At 38.7% G+C, this 21,966-nt stretch overlaps 2 protein-coding genes across 2 annotated transcripts; both read left to right on the plus strand.

Moving 5' to 3' along the window:
• Positions 1-4,908: 4,908 nt before the first annotated feature.
• LOC104590328 (uncharacterized) lies at positions 4,909-5,912 on the plus strand. Its single transcript, XM_010248944.2, has 2 exons — positions 4,909-5,469; positions 5,595-5,912. Exons 1-2 carry the CDS (start codon positions 4,909-4,911, stop codon positions 5,910-5,912), a joined length of 879 nt encoding a protein of 292 aa, XP_010247246.2.
• A 255-nt stretch (positions 5,913-6,167) lies between these two features.
• Positions 6,168-6,572, plus strand: LOC148800647 (uncharacterized). The gene has a single exon (XM_088903812.1). It carries the CDS (start codon positions 6,168-6,170, stop codon positions 6,570-6,572), a length of 405 nt encoding a protein of 134 aa, XP_088759938.1.
• The last annotated feature ends 15,394 nt before the right edge of the window (positions 6,573-21,966 follow it).

Raw genomic sequence — 21,966 nt, forward strand, 5'->3', positions numbered from 1 at the left:
AAACCAAAACTACTGGCAGATGATTTTAACTGTTGAAATTTGTTTTGCAAAATATATTTCTATAGAGATATACATATATATTATGGTTTCAAAATGTTTGGAAAATGTTTTAATTCCCAGGATCCATGTGAGTAGAGAGTGCAGCACTATACTGGCGTACTGTCGTAGGCATCCAAAAATAAAACCTATACTCCTAAAAATAAGTGCATTAGTGTGAGTACGGATCATTCCCAAAGAGAGTATCTAGCCTAGTTTTTGTGCTGTGTGAACAAAGATGGAAGGAGGTGGTTTTGAGTATAACAAAAACTAGATTCAAAAAGAAAGAAAATCAAATGAGAAGCAATGCAAATCAAAGTACTGAAATTAATCAAAAGAACGAGTCTTGGTCTAAATCAACATCCACCATCAGAATTTCGCTACTGATCATCGATGCATAGATATATCAATTCACACTTTGAATATTCACCTTAGGAATTATTTTCCTATCTCTCTTGTTGTAGTTAATTAGAAAACAAGCGATCTACTTAACCGTTACTACTAAACAACCTGAAACAAGCGTTCAAGATTTAATCCAGTAGCAGCCTTAAGAGTTGGAGATCGATGAAACTAAACAACACAAGCGCAAGCGGATGCATTTAATTCAGTCGAATGTTCTTCCTGAGATCTAATAATTTCTGACACAGCAAATTATTAAACCTTAGTTGCTTCTCAGATTAGAGGGATCAAACAATTATGGATCTGATATCTAAACTAGCAGTACATTGCATCGAATGATAAACTAGTAGGCCTCCTAGCGATTAGATGAAACAATCATGAACATAAGCATAGAAGAACATTCAATATTCAAAGCATAAATCAAACAGTAAAAATTAAATTAGATCTCACAATTTTGTTGATTTTGAGGCTTCTGTTTCCTTTGACCAAGTATTAGAATTTAGCCATGCATGGTCATTGTGAAAACTCAAGGAAGAAGTGAAGAAGAAGAAGAGAGGTGTGGCAGCCTTGGTCTGATTATTTTTTTCTTCCCTATTTTTCTTTTTTCTATACTTCCCCTTTCCCAAGAGAAGCCTACAAAATCTCCTAAAATTTTTCTCTAGATAATAGTCTTCAAGTCTGACTTATCAAGAAAAATATAAAAAATAAGATAAAATAAAGTTCTAATGCAAGTGGGAGAGTGGTGATTTCCGCATATGAAAACTTGTAGCTAAGGAACGTTTCTTGCACGTCAGTAGTGCGGCTGCAGCTACTTCGAGCCTGATTTTTACCTTGATGCAGCTAGTATATCTCAAAACTCAAAACATAAAAGTTGTAGATCTCTTCTTTTTCGTTCCAACTCATCTTGAATCATCTCAATTGGAGCTCGGATGGAAGAATTATGCCCAGATTACGAAGCAATGCCGAAACTATCCAGAATTGTCCTATTAGCATCATTTTTCACTTAGCCTCCACTTGTGCCCTAAATCAAAATATATGAATAATGAGTCCATTTAAGCACTAAATAAGTATAAAAGACTAAACATTAAGGGAGAAAAATATGATATTTTTCATTCTCATCAAATCCCCCCACACTTAGCTTTTGCTTGTTCTCTAGCAAAACTCGAATTCACTTTCCCAAAAAGCACCAAGGTTACAATGCCATCAACAGGGAACAACCAAGCTCTTCAATACTCATAACACATCATGAACAAACATTCTTAACAACTTTCAATTACTTAGTAAGCATTTTCACATGAAGATGTTATAAAAAAAATACGTAGACCCTCACAGAAATAAACACTCAACTCTCATATGCTTGAAGGGTATGTGTTTCGCTCAAATTCATTCCAATGGAAATGATCTACCATAGGCTTGTATATCTTCTCATTCTCCACCACTGGGATCACATGCATAACACAAATCAAAAGGACTTTTCAGGGGTTGTAACAGAGCTTAGGATCAAAGTGGGAAATATTTAGGTATGTAGCTCAAAAGCCATCGAAACTAGTGGAGCAAAACTGAATCATCTAAAGCTCGAATGTATAAGACCTGTAAAATTAATCACTCCATTTAGCAACTTCTTCAATTTTGCTTTAATGCATTTAAACCATGTAAAACTCCTACATTGGAAAAGAGATAATTCAAAGAAACACTTTTTGTTTGCAGCAGGGAACAATCCTTTACTCACGAATTGAGAATCAAAACATGTTCCATTTCACCATTCATAACCATACCACGAATCCAAACACCCCCACACTTGAAACTTGCACATCCATACATATCATAATGATGAATAATGCTCCACTACTTCTATGGCTTGGGTAAGGTATTACCTTTTTCTCAGGTTTAAAGCTTGTAACATGGGTTCACAATGAATGACAAAGGTCAATAAAACTCAAAGGGATTCAACAAAGGGGATAATTTATCACAAGGTAGGCTATTTGGCTTATGTAGCTTATAACAAAAAGCGCCTTAATCTAAGTGTGGGGGGATTTGATGAGAATGAAAATTATCATATTTTTATCTCTTAATATTTAGTCTTTTATACTTATTTAGTGCCTAATTGGACTCGCTATTCTTATATTTCAATTTAGGGCACGAAAGGAGGCGTTAAGTGAAAAAAGCTAATCAGGTAATTTTGCATAGTTTCGGCACCACGTGGTAAGTGGTAAGTTTCGCATAATTCTCCCATCCGGACACCAATTGAGATGATGCAAGATGCGTTGGAAAGATAAGGAAAAACTCTACAATTTTTATGTTTTGCATTTTGATAGATTCGTACTGCATCAAGGTCAAAATCGGGCCCGAAGTCTCTGCAATTGCACTAGAAATCACGATTTGGACCGAAAGGAACTTGCAGCAAAGCCCAGTTCGCAAAGAGCCCCAGTTCACTGGAGAAAACCAGCATGATTCAACATGCAATAGTAGGGTCCACTCCATCATTCCCAATAGAATTTGGCTGAGAGGGAGGCATGAATCTCTAGAGAGTCTCAATCAGATCTGCTTCTTATTGTATTCCTAAAGAAAGAAAAAAGTCAGAGTCCATCTTTGTTAAAATTTCTAATTAGAGATCAGATCTGAATTAGGCATTATCTAATAGGGAATTGGACTTCTATTTGAAAGATAACTCTTAAAAGGAGCTGAAAGCTGCTCCCTCCTAAGGCTATATAAAGGGGGGCGGACTAGCAATCAGAATCACTCAACCTTGGAGACAAGAACTCAGCAAGCAAGGGAGAAAGAAAGCAGATTAGGGCGGCCGAACCTCTCTTCTCTTCTCTTCTCTATTCTCTGATTTTTCATGAGTTTTCACCATGACCATGCATGGCTAAAATCTAATACTTGGTTGAAGGAAACAAAAGCCTCAAAATCCACCAAATTGTGAGATCTAATTTGATTTTTATTGTTTGATTTATGCTTTGAATATCGAATGTTCTTCTATGTTCTTATTCATTATTGTTTCGTCTGATTACTAGGAGGCCTACTAGTTTTTTATTTGTTACAATCTACTGTTAGATTAGATATCAAACCCGTAATTGTTTGATCCCTCTAATCTACAAGTTTATTACTAGGAGGCCTACTAGTTTCTTGAGTTTAATGATTTGCTGCGTCAAAAATTGTTAGATCTTAGGAAGAACACTCGACTGAATTAAATGCAACCGCTTGTGCTTGTGTTGTTTAGCTTCATCGATCTCTAATGCTTAAGGCTATTGCTGGATTAAATCTTTAACGCTTGTGTAGGGGTTTTTCAGTAGTAAGGGTTAAGAGGATTGCTTGTTTTCTGATTAACTATGATAGGGAGATACAGGAAACAAATTCCTACGATGAGTATTCAAAGTTTGAATTGATTTATTTTTGCATCAATGAGCAGTAGTGAAATTCTGATGGTTGATATTATACTAGACCAAGATTCATTCTTTTGATTAGTCTCAACACTCTAAATCGCCTTGTTTCCCATTTAAATTTCATTCTTTTTAATTCTGATTTTCTTTCTTTTAATTCTGGTTTTTGTTACATACAACCCCCACTCCATCTTTGGTCACGCAAAACATAATTTAGGTTAGATACTCTCTGTGGGAATGATCCTTAAAAGCACTATTGCATTTATTTTTACGAGTATAGGTTTAATTTTTGGGTGCCTACGATGGCACGCCAAATTTTGGCACCGTTGTCGGGGAATTTTTCTAATTAGTTTTTGTTCTTCTCGTGATCATTGTGTAGTTTCTTGAAATTTTCGAAAAAAAAAAATTTGTAGAGTATTTTCTGTTTTATTTATTTATTCTAGATTTTTTTTTTATTTTTTTTTATGGTATGTCGTTCATGGTTTATTAGGGTTTCCTTGATTAATGCTTGTAACTCGATTCTCTAAGAAAGGTGATTTGCAGTTCGATCCGGAAATAGAGGGGACTTTGCACAAGTTAAGGAGGGAAGCTCGGAGTCATTCTGAAGAGAACGATCCAGCCTTTGATTCCCTATCTATTGGTAGTTCTGATTTGAGAAAGGAGGAAATCATGGATGGTAACCGAACCTTGAAAGAGCTTGCCGCACCTGATTTGAATCAACAACCCTTATGCATAATTTTTCCTGCTTTAGATGTTGAAGCTAATTTTGAATTGAAATTTGGACTGATATATCTCTTGCCCACTTTTCATGGTCTTGCAAGTGAGGATCCTCACAAAAATTTGAAGGAGCTGCATGTGGTATGCACGAGTATGAAACCCATGGGGGTAATTGAAGAGCAAATCAAATTGAGAGCCTTTTCATTCTCTCTAAAGGATTCGGCTAAGGATTGGCTCTATTATCTACCCTCCAGAAGTGTTACCACATAGTACAAGATGAAGAGGCTATTCTTAGAGAAGTACTTCCCAGTTTCAAGGGCGACCAACATCAGAAAAGAAATTTGCAATATAAGGCAATGCAACAGGGAGTCCCTACATGAATACAGAGAACATTTTAAGAAATTATGTGCAAGCTGCCCCCATCATCAAATCAGCGAGCAGCTACACTGATAGGAGCATAATTGATGCTGCTAGTGGAGGAGCTTTAGTAGATAAAACTCCCAAGGCCGTGAGAAATCTGATTGCAAATATGGTGGCCAACTCTCAACAGTTTGGCTATAGGCTTAACCCTCCATCAAAGTATGCTAATGAGGTAAATATCTCTTCCCTTGAACAACAAATTGCGAGTCTGACCTCTCTTGTCCGTCAAATGGCCGTAGGTAACATGAAAATGGTGAAGGCTTGTGGGATATGTTCGGTAGTAGGGAATCCAACCGATATGTGCCCAACTCTTCAAGAGGAGCCCGTTGAGCAAGTAAATGTAGCGGGTGGTTTTCCGGGGCAACCACAGAGGAAGTATGATTCCTACTCGAGCACATACAATCTGGGATGGAGGGATCAGCCCAATCTCAGCTATGGGAACCCGCAAAATCACCCAATTTTCCAGCAATATCAGCCATACCCCCAAAACAACAGCCAGGCCAAACTTCTAATTCAGGTATGTCTTTAGAGGATATTGTCAAATCTCTTGCCACTAATACTTTGCTATTTCAACAGGAAATGAAACAATTTTAGTAAGAGACAAGGGCTAGTATCCAACACTTGGATAATCATATGGGCCAGATGGCAACCGCAATTAGTCGGTTAGAGGCACAAAGTTCGGGGAAATTACCCTCTCAAACGGTTGTGAATCCAAGAGAAAATGTAAGTGCAATCATTTTGAGAAGTGGTAAAGAGGTTGAAACTCCAGCAAGGGCAGCCCTCGCATTGTCGAATCAAGAAAAGGAGAAAGACATCACTCCCAATGATGATGAAGTACCTAAGTGCAAGTTACCACCCTTTTCTGATTATAAATCGATACCTCATTTTCCTAATGCTTTAGCTGGTTCTAGGAAAGATGAGCAGTTCAAAGATTTTTATGAAACTTTTCGTAGATGCTAGGTAAACATTCCACTCTTAGATTCTATTAAACAAGTACTTCATTATGCTAAATTCCTGAAAGAATTATGTACACATGAGAGGAAACATAAACTAAAAGGATGTAAAAAGGTGAGAGTAGGGGAGAATGTTTCTGCAGTCATTCAAAGAAAACTCCCTACAAAGTGCAAAGATCCAGGTATGTTCACTATCCCTTGCATGATAGGTAACACTAGAATTGAGAAGGCCATGCTAGACTTAGGAGCTTCTATCAATGTCATGCCATATTCTATATATGCTTCTTCGAAACTTGGACCTTTGAATAAGACTGGTGTAGTGATTCAATTGGCTGATAGATTTAATGCCTATCCTAAGGGTGTAGTTGAGGATGTTCTTGTGAAAGTAAATGATTTGGTTTTTCCTACTGATTTTTATGTGCTTGATATGGATAATGGTGATCAAACCACTCCTATTTTGCTAGGAAGGCCATTTTTAAAAACATGCAAGACTAAGATAGATGTTTATAGTGACACACTCACCATGGAATTTGATGGTAAGATTGCTAAGTTTAATATTTATGATGCCATGAAATATCCTGCTGATGATAATCCTGTTTATTTTGTTGATGAGATTGATTATTTAGCACAAGAAGTTTTTGAACTTGATGGGAATGATGGATTATAAATTTCCATTAGTAAGCATCTTGAGAAAGATGAGTCAACATTGAATGCTGATTTGCAGGAAACTGTTGCAACATTAAATGATTCTCCAGAGTTACAACAGTCAGGTAATGCTCCTTATATTATGTTGTTGATTTCTAATGGGAGACCGTTACCCTCTGTTCTACAGGCCCCTATTCCAGATTTGAACCCACCCATGATGGATGAAAGGGGAGAACATCGGAAGTTTTAACTACAAGAGTTAGAGGATCCGGTTTATGATGATTAAAAACATGGAAGTTTATTTTTCTTCTTGTTTTTGCATTTATAGTTTAGTTATTTCCACCTTCTCTTTGCATTGTACCTTACATTGGGGACAATGTAAGTTTTAAGTGTGGGGGAGGGGATTTAGGTTAGAATTTAGGGTGCATTTTGAAATTTGATTGTGTTTTTCTGTATGCTTTGAAATAAAAAAAAACTCAACTCTTTTGGAATCAATTGAAACAGTGTTCTGGGACAATTCTTGTGAACTTAGTAAAGAAATATGATTAGGGAATATAGGATTCACCTGAATCCATCCCCTTTTCAAGCTAGTCCTAAGTCTAAGTTTAAGTAAATAGGGTAAATATTTTACCATTGCTACAATTGGTAGGATGGAGCATAAAATGCATATACCGACCAAGCAATTCAATAGTAGGATAAAGCATAAAATGCACCTACTAGCTAGTAATTCAAACAGTGGGATGGAGCATAAAATGCACCTACTAACCAAGTAATCCTAAAAGTGAGATGGAGCATAAAATGCACTCACTTCCACTAAGGAGAGAAAAAGGAAAAAGAGAGAGGAGATAAAAAAGAAAAAAAAATTGTTTTCCCTAGTTTACTACCTGGTTTGTAGTAGAAAAAATTGGATTGGTTGATGGATGAGTCCTATATAACTTGGTCGTGTTGATTTAATGGTTTGCAATAGTTAACCTAGAATATTTGTGGAAAAAGATGAAGGAAGATTGAGTTTAATGTTTGGTAGTTTGATTAGTTTGTTTAAATTCTGTCTTGCCCAAGGACGGGCAAGGTCTAAGTGTGGGGGGATTTTATGAGAATGAAAATTATCATATTTTTATCCCTTAATATTTAGTCTTTCTTGTGAACTTAGTAAAGAAATATGATTAGGGAATATAGGATTCACCTGAAGCCATCCCCTTTTTAAGCTAGTCCTAAGTCCAGGTTTAAGTAAATAGGGTAAATATTTTACCATTGCTACAATTGGTAGGATGGAGCATAAAATGCACATACGACCAAGCAATTCAATAGTACGATGAAGCATAAAATGCACCTACTAGCTAGTAATTCAAATAGTGGGATGGAGTATAAAATGCACCTACTAACCAAGTAATCCTAAAGTGAGATGGAGCATAAAATGCACTCACTTCCACCAAAGAGAAAAAGGAAAAAGAGAAAGGAGATAAAAAAGAAAAAAAAAATTGTTTTCCCTAGTTTACTACATGGTTTGTAGTAGCAAAAACTAGATTGGTTGATGGATGAGTCATGTATAACTTGGTAGTGTTGATTTAACGGTTTGTAATAGTTAACCTAGAATATTTGTGGAAAAAGATGAAGGAAGATTGAGTTTAATGTTTGGTACAATAATTAGCTTAGTTTGCTTAATTTCTGTCTTGCCCGAGGACGGGCAAGGTCTAAGTGTGGGGGGATTTGATGAGAATGAAAATTATCATATTTTTATCCCTTAATATTTAGTCTTTTATATTTATTTAGTGCCTAATTGGACTCACTATTCTTATATTTCGATTTAGGGCATGAAAGGAGGCGTTAGGTGAAAAACAAGGCTAATCGGGTAATTTTGCATAGTTTCGGCGCCGCATGGTAATTTGGGCATAACTCTCCCATCCGGACTCTAATTGAAATGATCCAAGATGAGTTGGAAAGATAAGAAAAAACTCTACAACTTTTATGTTTTGATGTTTGATAGATACAGAATGAATCGAGGTCCACATCGGGCCCGAATTCTCTACAATCGCACTAGAAATCATGATTTGGGCTGAAAGGAACTTGCAGCAAAGCCTAGTTCGCAAAGAGCCCCAGTTCACTGGAGAAAACCAGCATGATTCAGCATGCAATAGTAGGGCCCACTCCATCATTCCCAATAGAATTCGGCTGAGAGGGAGGCGTGAATCTCTAGAGAGTCTCAATCAGATCTGCTTCTTATTGTATTCCTAAAGAAAGAAAAAAGTCAGAGTCCATCTTTGTTAAAATTTCTAATTAGAGATCAGATCTGAATTTGGCATTATCTAATAGGGAATTGGACTTCTATTTGAAAGAGAACTCCTAAAAGGAGTTGAAAACTGCTCCCTCCTAAGGCTATATAAAGGGGGGCGGACTAGCAATCTGAATCACTCAACCTTGGAGACAAGAACTCAGCAAGCAAGGGAGAAAGCAGATTAGGGCGGCCAAACCTCTCTTCTCTTCTCTTCTCTACTCTCTGATTTTTCATGAGTTTTCACCATGACCATGCATGGCTAAACTCTAATACTTGGTCGAAGGAAACAAAAGCCTCAAAATCCACCAAATTGTGAGATCTAATTTGATTTTTATTGTTTGATTTATGCTTTGAATATCGAATGTTCTTCTATGTTCTTGTTCATGATTGTTTCGTCTGATTACTAGGAGGCCTACTAGTTTATTATTCGTTACAATCTACTATTAGATTAGATATCAAACCTGTAATTGTTTGATCCCTCTAATCTACAAGTTTATTACTAGGAGGCCTACTAGTTTCTTGAGTTTAATGATTTGCTGTGTCAGAAATTGTTAGATCTTAGGAAGAACACTCAACTGAATTAAATGCAACCGCTTGTGCTTGTGTTGTTTAGCTTCATCGATCTCTAATGCTTAAGGCTATTGCTGGATTAAATCTTTAACGCTTGTGTAGGGGTTGTTCAGTAGTAAGGGTTAAGAGGATCGCTTGTTTTCTGATTAACTATGATAGGGAGATATAGAAAACCAATTCCTACGATGAGTATTCAAAGTTTGAATTGATTTATTTTTGCATCGATGAGCAGTAGTGAAATTCTGATGGTGGATGTTATCCTAGACCAAGATTCGTTCTTTTGATTAGTCTCAACACTCTGAATCGCCTTGTTTCCCATTTAAATTTCATTCTTTTTAATTCTGATTTTCTTTCTTTTAATTCTGGTTTTCGTTACATACAACCCCCACTCCATCTTTGTTCACGCAAAACATAATTTAGGTTAGATACTCTCTGTGGGAATGATCCTTAAAAGCACTATTGCATTTATTTTTACGAGTATAGGTTTAATTTTTGGGTGCCTACGACGGCACGCCAAATTTTGGCACCGTTGTCGGGGAGTTTTTCTAATCAGTTTTTGTGCTTCTCGTGATCATTTTGTAGTTTCTTGAAATTTTCGAAAAAAAAAATTTTGTAGAGTATTTTTTGTTTTATTTATTTATTCTAGATTTTTTTATTTTTTTATGGTATGTCGTTCATGGTTTATTAGGGTTTCCTTGATTAATGCCTGTAACTCGATTCTCTAAGAAAGGTGATTTGTAGTTCGATCCAGAAATAGAGGGGACTTTGCGCAGGTTAAGGAGGGAAGCTCGGAGTCATTCTGAAGAGAACGATCCTGACTTTGATTCCCTATCTATTGGTAGTTCTAATTTGAGAAAGGTGGAAATCATGGATGGGAACCGAACCTTGAAAGAGCTTGCCGCACCTGATTTGAATCAACAACCCTTATGCATAATTTTTCCTGTTTTAGATGTTGATGCTAATTTTGAATTGAAATCTGGACTGATACATCTCTTGCCCACTTTTCATGGTCTTGCAGGTGAGGATCCTCACAAGCATTTGAAGGAGCTGCATGTGGTATGCACGATTATGAAACCCATGGGGGTAACTAAAGAGCAAATCAAATTGAATTTTTAATCAGCATTCACCTTGAATGCCTCGCCTTCAGGGTAAGATGACGAAACAACCATTTAACGGTAAGCTTGAAAGATGTACAGGCACGCTTGACCTTATACATAGTGATGTATGTGGTCCACTGAGTGTTAGGACTCATAACCAGCACGTGCATTTTATTACATTCACCGATGATTATTCTCGGTATGGTTACGTGTACCTAATGAGACAAAAGTCTGAATCATTTTAAAAGTTCAAAGAGTTCAGACAAGAGGTCGAGAAACAGTTAGGGAGAGAAATTAAGACCCTTCGATTAGATCGAGGTGGTGAGTATCTCTCTAATGAATTCATGGACTACTTAAAGGTCAATGGGATAGTATCACTGTTAGCTCCTCCTGCTACACCACAACTAAATGGTGTTTCAGAGAGGAGGAATAGGACCTTATAAGATATGATCCGGTCACTTCTCGTACACACAGAGTTACCCACAAACTTTTGGGGTTATGCATTGGAGACTGCGATATACGTGCTGAATCGGGTTCCAACCAAATCGGTTCCGAGTACTCCATATGAACTTTGGACCGGAAAGAAACCAAGTGTTAGACACTTGAAGATTTGGGGTTGTCCTGCGCAATTTAAAAGAATGAATGCGGACAAATTGGAATCCAAGACTAGTCGTTGCCTATTCGTAGGCTACCCCAAGGGCTCTGTGTGTTACGTATTCTATGACCCGGGAGAAGAGAAGGTGTTCTATAGTCGAAATGCCCATTTCTTGGAGGATGATTTCATCCTGAACAACCATCATCAGGAAATTGTTCTTGATGAGGAGAGCTCAGGAGTAGTGGGAGGTGTCCCACAGGTTCCAGTTATTGACCAACCTATAAGATCTACCCGGGTTTCCAGGCCACTAGTCCGTTTCGGCTATGACTAGGATACTTACTTGGTGGAAGCTATGACTAGTGAGGAGGATCCTGTGACTTATGTGGAAGCTATGTTGGACATATATTCCTTGAAAAGTGGGTAGATGCCATGAGAGCTGAGATGGACTCAATGGAGACCAATGAAGTCTGGACTCTAGTAGATCCACCCCCCGGGGTAAAAGCAATTGGTTGCAAATGGATCTATAAGAGGAAGAAGGGCCCCGATGGTAAGGTTGAGACCTACAAAGCTCGTCTGGTGGTGAATGGGGTATACTCAGAAAGAGGGCATCGATTATGAGGAAACCTTTTCGCCCGTGGCCATGCTTAAATCCAATAGGATCCTGCTACCTGTAGCAGCATACCATGACTACGAGATTTGGCAGATTGATGTCAAAACTGTGTTCCTAAATGGAGATCTTACTGAAGATATCTATGTGCAGCAACCGTAAGGTTTCATAGCTGCGGGTCAGGAACACATGGTATGTAAATTAAATAGATACATATATGGACTTAAGCAAGCTTCTAGGAGTTGGAACATCCGGTTTGACTCTACTATCAAAAGGTTTGACTTTGAGTAAAAACCAGATTAGCCCTATGTTTATCGGAAGTCCAGTGGAGACAAGGTTACGTTCTTGGTTCTGTATGTAGACGACATTCTACTCATTGGGAATGATGTAGGATTGTTGACTACGGTGAAAGTATGGCTTTCACAATAATTCTCCATGAAAGATCTTGGAGAAGCCTCCTATGTATTGGGTCTTAGACTCTATAGATATAGATCAAAGCAGATAATAGGATTATCCCTATCTGCTTACATTGACAAAATAGTCATGTGATACAGAATGGAGAACTCCAAGAAAGGAAATGTTCCTTTCTGGCACGGAGTCACTTTATCCAAGAAGATGTCTCCTAAGACTTCTGAGGAGATTGAGGGCATGAAGGATGTTCCCTATGCCTCAGCTGTAGGGAGCATCATGTATGCCATGTTGTGCACTCGTCCTGACATTGCTCAGGCAGTGAGTGTGATAAGCAGATTCCAGGCCAACCCAGGGCAAGAGCACTGGACTGCTGTGAAAAACATACCTAAGTACCTTCGAAGGACAAGAGTTTTGTCTAGTATTTGATGGTAACTCACTATAGATCCAGGGGTATACTGATGTCGATTTTCAGTCGGATCTAGATGATAGAAAATCTACATCTGGGAACATTTTCACGATAGGATCGTGTGTTGTTTGTTGGAAAAGCATCAAACAGGGGTCCACATGAGTAGAGAGTGCAACACTGTTCCTTGCAGTCGAGGGAGAGGTCCTCTCTTGTTGGGCAGTGTTTGATCATTATGGGCTGAGAGGTTAAGTGTAAGACCATTGAGGGTAATACCTAATGGGCTAATCTTGCATCTGCCCACAGTCCCTGGGTTTTTATAAGGTGGTTTGGCCCAGAGACCACTTAGTGTAAGTGTTGGGCCCATTAAGAGCCCATGGTGATGGGCTCAGGGGTTCACTGCCCATAACAGTGAATTTGGCCAGGCCTTGTAATAGAGGTTAGGCTAAACCCATGTGGCTGATGTGTAGATCAATGTTTGGGTCCCACGCCATACAAAGAAGCCCAACTGGGCAGCCCATTTCGAACTGGTTTAGTTAGATTAATTAAATAAGGACAAATCTGGGATTTGGAACAGAAGATTGGATAGGGAGTTATCCCTATCCACTCAGAGAGTCTAGATCCAAATAGAGATTTGGATCTGGAAACCTCCTAATGAGATTAGGAGAGAGCTGATCTAATCTGCAGATAAGATAAGGATTTATTGTTATCACTTAAAGAGAGCCCAGATTCAAATAAGGATTTGAATCAGGAAACTCCTATTGGGATTAGGAGCTAATATCTTTAAGTCTATAAAAGGAGGAGAGGGCGAACCATTTAGTTCTTCCAAAAACATCTCAAAGCCCCAGACATCAGATCTTAGATCACATAGAGAAAAGACAGCAACAGTGTGACTACGCCATCTTCTCCCTACGTTCTCCTCCAGTTGCCGCCTACTGCCAGTATGATTTCTAGTTTTGTAGGAGCGATCAAGAATAGTTCTTGATACCAGTCTTTGGAGAAAGGATGATCTGAAGTTGTGCTCATAGCCTCCATCGAATTCTTGCTGAATGGTTCGGTTCTTGGGAAGAACACTGCGGATTCGACTCCACCCTACACTGTGTCATCTTTAGTGGGAGCAGTCTTTGGAGATTTTCTTTGGGCGTGAACACCTTCATTGGAGATACTATTTCTTCATATTAGGTATATCCCTCTCCTACTTTTTGGTTTTAAATCTGGTTCGGTTCTTGGTTCAAGATTGATCCTTGAAAATACTGATTTTCTAAAGCAGGGAATGCGATTCCTAGATGGGAGAGAGAGAAATTTTTGAAATTTCGCCCTACCTTCCTACAAGGTTCGGCTATCCATATGATGGATCTCTCATCCCTTTAGAGCCACTGTCGTATCTCATGGGCCAAGTACTTATGGCCCATGAACGTTGCACATCACACATCCATACATCACATGCAGGGATAGAATTCTAATCAATTAATATCTGTAGAGCCCATTATTAAAGCCCATAATTATCCATAATTTTACTGATTAATATTATCTTGGTATATGGGCTAAATAGCAAAGAGCATTTCGGCCCATATAGCTTTTATGTAGTTAGTGGGCTTAAGCAGTTTTAACACTTTAAACCAAGCTTTACAGGTGTGGACCGAATTAGGTCTTGCAATTAAATATCTATCTCTTGACCCAAGAGTGGGAAATTAGGGCTGAGAACAACCCCATCTAGGGTTTGATTTTCAATTCAAGAATTGATCTGAAATTAAATTACTGATTAAAGACAATCAAGAATTAGTACTAGGGCTGTTCGCACATCTGCTACCCTGCAAAATAGATGTTAGATTTCAGTTTGCAGCTTCTCCAATTGCAAATCATAGATAGCGAAATCTCAATCTGCGAAATCTCCTTCCTCTACGCAATCAGCTTCGATCTTGAATAAAATAAAATAGAAAAACCCTGATTTTCTATTAATATTACATCAGATCGAATTCCTATACATTCAGTCTAAAAATTAAAAAAAAAATTAATTACAGACCAAATATAAAAGAACTACAAAATCGCAGATTTCCTACGCCAATAAAGACTTCGATCTCCACTGTACGAACAACCCATAAATCAAGAAAAATATAAAGAACCATGCTAAATATAATTTGGATTTATAAAGATTTAATTTCATATCAACAGCTCTTAATCTGGGAACCAATTTCCCAGAAAATCAGTAATCTGCGCAAATCGGGTAGAACGCCTTCTGCCCATTTGCGCAGTTTCAGATCTGATCAATTATGGTTCAAGATTTGAACCTAGGCTCTAATACCACTGAAGTGATGATAGATCCATCATATGGATAGCCGAACTCTACAGGTAGGTTGGGTGAAATTTCAAAATTTCTTTCTCTCCCATCTGGGAATCACATTCCCTATTTTAGAAAACTGCATTTTCAAGGATCAATCTTGAACCCTAAACCAGACCAGATCTGAAACCAATAGGTAGGAGAGGGATATACTTGATACAGAGTAACAGTAACTCCCAATAAAGTTGTTCACGCCCAAGGAAAATGCCAAAGATTGCTCCCACTAAATATGACACAGCGTAGGGTCAGAATCAGCAAGTGGTTCTTCAACAAGAACCGAACTCTTCAACAAGAATTCTATGGAGGGTGAGTGAGCACAACTTCAGATCAGTTTTTCACCAAAAATTGATATCAAGAACATTTCTTGATCGCTCCAACAGGTGGAGAACGAACTGGCAATGGCGGCAGTAGGAGGAGAAGGCAAGAGCAGAAGATGGCGTCAGTCTCATTGTGGCTATCTTCTCTCTTGTTTCTATAATCAGAATGAGTGTACTGGGGTTCGCCCTCTTCCTCCTTTTATAGCCTTAAAGAGAGGTTCTCCTAATCCTATTAGGAGTTTCCTAATCCAAATCTTTATTTGGATCTAGACTCTCTTTAAGAGACAAGGATAATCCCTTATCTTATCTGCAGATAAAGATTAGACCTCCTAATCTAATTAGGAGTTTCCTGATCCAAATCTCTATTTGGATCTGGACTCGCTGAGTGGATAGGGACAATCCCTTATCCTATCTGCTGATCTAAATCCCAGATCCACCCCTCTTTAATTAATCAAATTAAACTAGTTTGAATTGGGCTTTAGGCCCATTAAGTCCATGTGCTCTCTTATCCTCTAAACTGCTGCCCAGTTGGGTATCCTTGTATGGCATGGGACCCAAACATTGATCTACACATCATCCACATGGGTTCAGCCCAACCTCTGTTACAAGGCCTAGCCGAATTCACTAAAAAAGACAGTGAACCCCTGAGTCCATCACCATGGGCTCTTAATTGGCCCAACATTTACACTAAATTGTACCTGGGTCAAGCCACCTTATAAAAACCCAAGGACTGTGGGCAGATCCAAGATTAGCCCGTCAGGTATTACCCTCAATGGTCTAACACTTAACCTCTCAGCCCATAATGATCAAACACTGCCTAACAAGAGAGGACCTCTCCCCCTCGACTGCAAGGAACAGTGTTGCACTCTCTACTCACATGGATCCCAGGAATTAAAACCATTTGCAAACATTTTGAAACCATAAATATATATATGTATATTCATATATAAATATATTTTGCAAAAATAGATTTCAATGATTGAAAACAACTACCTGCAGTTTTGGTTTCCATAAGAGAGAGTGCATCCCCGATCATTCACTTTGTTCGACAAAGGGGCTGATCCTGCCACTATGATCACCCACTCAGATGAATTCTTGGACTGTCCCAACATACCCAGGTTTTGACCCCCTCTAAGGATCTCACTGATTGGCATATCATAGACAACTCAATCCGACACCTAGTGCAGTATCATAATCGAGTCTAGGGGTCAAGTGTAACATTCTAGTTGTGCCCACTAAACTCCAAGGTCCAGAGCAATATTGGAATTCTGGTCCGGTTCAGGGTTTCAAGTAAACCCACACCGCATGTACCTTGGGTCTCACCCTGGCAGCTGAGACAAGCCACCCCAACCAACTTAGTGGCACATCAGTGTCAGCTTTGGCAGGATAGATCTCCCCAGATCGATCCAATGGCTGTGAAGATTCTAAACTAACACGAGTCTCATATGTGTCCAGTTTAAAGGGTATTACACAGAAATACACCACAATAACATGAATCAAATATGTACTTTATTCATTTACAATAAATGTCATAATGTACATCATTCTGATTGCAGCTAAGGACGTACACTGTCTAATAGATACTAGCTGCATCAAGATCAAAATCGGGCCCAAAGTAGCTGTAACCGCACTGCTGACGTGTTGGAAATGTTCCTTAGCTTACACGTTTTCATATGCGGAAATCACCCCTCTCCCACTTGCATTAGAACTTTGTTTTATCTTATTTTTGATATTTTTCTTGATAAGTCAGACTTGGAGAATGTTATCTAGATAAATTTTAGGAGATTTTGTAGGCTTCTCTTAGGGAAGGGGAAGTATAGAGTGAAGAAAAGAAGAGAAGAGAGAAACAATCAGACCTAGGCTGCCATGACCATCCGTGGCTAAATTCTGATACTTGGTCGAAGGAAATAGAAGCCTCATAATCAATAAAACAGTGAGATCTAATTTAATTTTTACTGTTTGATTTATGCTTTGAATATCAAATGCTCTTCTGTTTATGTTCATGATTGTCTTGTCTGATTGCTGGGAGGCCTACTAGTTTATTATTCATTGCAATCTACTGCGAGGTTAGATATCAGACCCGTAATTGTTTGATCCCTCTAATTTGTGAAGCAACTAGGTTTAATGATTTGCTACATCAGAAATTGTTAGATCTTAGGAAGAACACTCGACTGAATTAAATGCAACTTCTTGTGCTTGTGTTGTTTAGCTTCATCGATCTCCAATTCTTAAGGTTGCTACTGGATTAAATCTTGAACACTTGTTTCAGGTTGTTTAGTAGTAAGGGTTAAGTAGATCACTTGTTTTCTAATTAACTGCAAAAAGAGAGAATGGAAAATAATTCCTAAGGTGAATATTCAAAGTGTGAATTGATATATCTTTACATCGATGATCGGTAGCAAAATTTTGATGGTGGATGTTGACTTAGACCAAGATTTGTTCTTTTGATTAATTTTGGTACTTTGATTTGCATTGCTCTTCATTTGATTTTCTTTCTTTCTAAATCTGGTTTTCGTTACACTCAAACCCTCCTCCTTCTTTGTTCACGCAACACAAAAACTTGGGTATATACTCTCTGTGGAAACAATCCTTACTCGCACTACTGCATTTGTTTTTAGGTGTATAGGTTTTAATTTTGGGTGCCTACGACAGCACACCAAATTTTGGCGCTGCTTCCGGGGAGTTTTTCTAATCAGTTTTTGTGCTTCTTGTGATCATTATTTTGTTTTTGAATTTTCGAAAAAAAAAATAGAGATCACTTTGATTGTTTGTGTTTTAGCATTGAATTTTTTCTGTTTTATTTATTTATTCATATTCGTCACTTGATGAGAATGAAAATTATCATATTTTTATCCCTTAATATTTAGTCTTTTATACTTATTTAATTTCTAATTGGACTCATTATTCTTATATTTCGATTTAGGACACGAAAGGAGGCATTAAGCGGAAAACAAGGCTAATCGAGTAATTCTGGACAGTTTCGGCGCCGCGTGGTAATTTGGGCATAACTCCCCTATCCAGAATCCGATGGAGATGATTCAAGATGCGTTGGAAAGATAAGGAAAGTTTCTACAACTTTCATGTTTTGAGTTGTGATATATACGGACTTAATCAAGGTGTCATGCGTGGTAATTCACCTAGTGCAGTATCATAATCGAGTCTAGGGGTCAGGTGTAACATTCCAGTTTTGCCCACTAATCTCCAAGGTCCAGGGCAATACTGGAATTCTGGTCCAATTCAGGGTTTCAAGTAAACCCACACTGCATGCCCTTGGGTGTCATCCTGGCAGCTGAGACAAGCCAACCCAACCAACTTGGTGGCACATCAATGTCAGCCTTGGCAGGATAGATCTCCCCAGATCGTTCCAACGGCTGTGAAGATTCTAAACTAACACGAGTCTCATATGTGTCAAGTTTAAGGGTATTACACAGAAACACACCACAATAACATGAATCAAATATGTACTTTATGAAGGGATGAGAGATCCATCATATGGATAGCCGAACCCTGCAGGTAGGTAGGGTGAAATTTCAAAAATTTCTCTCTCATCTGGGAATCACATTCCCTGTTTTAGAAAACTGCATTTTTAAGGATCAATCTTGAACCCTAAACCAGACCAGATCTGAAACCAATAGGTAGGAGAGGGATATACTTGATACAGAGTAACAGTAACTCCCAATGAAGGTGTTCACGCCCCAGGAAAACGCCAATGACTGCTCCCACTGAAGATGACACAACGTAGGGTGGAGTAGAATCAGCAGGTGGTTCTTCAGCAAGAACCAAACTCTTCAGCAATAAATCGATGGAGGGTGAGTGAGCATGACTTCATATCAGCTTTTCACCAAAGACTGATATCAAGATCGCTTCTTGATCGCTCCTACAGGTGGAGAACGAGCTGGCAATGGTGGTAGTAGGAGGAGAAGGCTAGAGCAGAAGATGGCGTCATTCTCACTGGAGTTGTCTTCTCTCTTGTATCTGAAATTAGAATAGGTGAACTGGGGTATGTCCTTTTCGTCCTTTTATAGCCTTAAAGAGAGGTTCTCCTAATCCTATTAGGAGTTTCCTAATCGAAATCTTTATTTGGATCTGGACTCTATTTAAGAGATAAGGATAGACCCTTATCTTATCTGCAGATAAAGATCAGCCCTCCTAATCTTATTAGGAATTTCCTAATCCAAATCCTTACTTGGATCTGGACTCTCTGAGTGGATAGGGATAACTCCTTATCCTATTTGCTGATCTAAATCCCAGGTCTGCCCCTCTTTTAATTAATCAAATTAAACCAGTTCAAATTGGGCTTTAGGCCCATTGAGTCCATGTGCTCTCTTATCCTCCAAACTGCTACCCAGTTGGGTATCCTTGTATGGCGTGGGACCCAAACATTGATCTACACATCAGCCACATGGGTTCAGCCTAGCCTCTGTTACAAGGCCTGGCGAATTCACTGTAGAAAACAGTGAACCCCTGAGTCCATCACCATGGGCTCTTAATGGGCCCAACATTTACACTAAATTGTCCCTAAATCAAACCACCTTATAAAAACCCAAGGACTATGGGTAGATGCAAGATTAGCCCATCAGGTATTACCCTCAATGGTCTTACACTTAACCTCTCAGCCCATAATGATCAAACACTGCCACACAAAAGAGGACCTCTCTCGCAATTGCAGTGAACAGTGTTGCACTATGATCACCCACTCATATGAATTCTCGGACTGTCCCAACATACCTAGGTTTTGACCCCCTCTAAGGATCTCACTGATTGGCATATCAAAGACAGTCCAATCCGACTCCTAGTGCAGTATCATAATCGAGTCTAGGGGTCAGGTGTAACATTCCAGTTTTGCCCACCAGTCTCCAAGGTCCAAGGAAATATTGGAATTCTGGTCTGGTTCAGGGTTTCAAGAAAACCCACACTGCATTTACCTCGGGTCTCACCTTGCCAGTTGAGACAAGCCGGAGTCTTGGTGGCACATCAATGTCAGCCTTGGCAGGATTGATCTCCCCAGATCGATCCAACGGCTGTGAAGATTCTAAACTAACACGTGTCTCATATGTGTCCAGTTTAAGGGTATTACACAGAAACATACCACAATCACATGAATCAAATATGTACTTTATTCATTTACAATAAATGTCATAAGTTACATCATTTTGATTGGAGCTAAGGGCATACATTGTCTAACAGCTCCCACTTGCATTTAGGTTCAATCTGGTACAAGCCGGAGTCCCAGACTTTCCACGTGTTTCATAAACACTTTCTGTGTCAGTGGCTTAGTCAATGGGTCTGCCACATTCTTCGTTGATGCTACATTTTAACACCAATCTCCCATAGATCCAGTGTTGCCACACAACAGTGGAATGGGTGATGTGCTGAATTCCAAATTCAATAATGGGTGATGTGCTTCGCAGATTAGAGGGATCAAACAATTACAGATCTGATATCTAATTTAGCAGTAGATTGTAACGAATAATAAACTAGTAGGCCTCCTAGCAATCAGACGAAACAATCATGAACAAGGACATAGAAGAACACTCCATATTCAAAGCATAAATCAAACAATAAAAATCAAATTAGATCTCACAGTTTGTTCGATTTTGAGGCTTCCGTTTCCTTCGACCAAGTATTAGAGTTTAGCCACGCATGGTCATGGTGAAAACTCAAAAAAAATCAGAGAATAGAGAAGAGAAGAGAAGAGAGGTTCAGCTGCTCCAAATCTGTTTTCTTTCTCCCTTGCTTGCTGAGTTCTTATCTCCAAGGTTGAGTGATTCTGATTGCTAGTCTGCCCTATAGCCTTAGGATGGAGCAGTTTTCAGCTCCTTTTTGGAGTTCTCTTTCAAATAGAAGTCCAATTCTCTATTAGATAATGCCTAATTCAGATCTGATCTCTAATTAGAAGTTTTAACAAAGATGGACTCTGACTCTTTTCTTTCTTTAGGAATACAATAAGAAGCAGATCTGGTTAAGACTCTCTAAAGATTCACACCTCCCTCTCAGCCGAATTCTATTGGGAACGATGGAGTGGGCCCTACTACTGCATGCTGAATTGTGCTGGTCTTCTCCAGCGAATTGGGACTCTCTACGAACTGGGCTTTGCAGCAAGCTCCTTTCGGCCCAAATCGTGATTTCCAGTGCGGTTACAGAGACTTCAGGCCAGATTTTGACCTTGCTTCAGTCTGTATCTATCAAAATTCAAAATACCAAAGTTGTAGATTTTTTCTTTATCTTTCAAATGCATCTTGAATCATCTCAATCGGAGTCCGGGTGGGAGAGTTATGCCCAAATTACCACGTGGCGCCAAATCTGTGCAAAATTACCCGATTAGCCTTGTTTTTCACCTAACGCCTCCTTTCGTGCCCTAAATCAAAATATAAGAATAGTCAGTCCAATTAGGCGCTAAATAAGTATAAAAGACTAAATATTAAGGGATAAAATTATGATAATTTTCATTCTCATCAAATCCCCCCACAGTTAGACCTTGCCCGTCCTCGGGCAAGACAAAACTTGAGCAAACTAAGCAAACTATTCTACCAAACTTTAAACTCAATCTTCCTTCATCTTTTTACACAAATATTCTAGGTTAACTATTGCAAACCGTTAAATTAACATGACCAAGTTATACACGACTTATCCATTAGCCAATCCAATTTTTTTGCTACTACAAACCAAGTAGTAAACTAGGGAAAACAATTTTTTTATCTCCTCTTTCTTTATCCTTTTTCTCTTCTTGGTGGAAGTGAGTGCATTTTATACTCTATCTCACTTTTAGGATTACTTGGTCAGTAGGTGCATTTTATGCTTCATCC

Source organism: Nelumbo nucifera, chromosome 4, assembly GCF_055504915.1.
Source record: "Nelumbo nucifera cultivar China Antique chromosome 4, China Antique-T2T, whole genome shotgun sequence".
NCBI classification, from domain to species: Eukaryota; Viridiplantae; Streptophyta; class Magnoliopsida; order Proteales; family Nelumbonaceae; genus Nelumbo; species Nelumbo nucifera.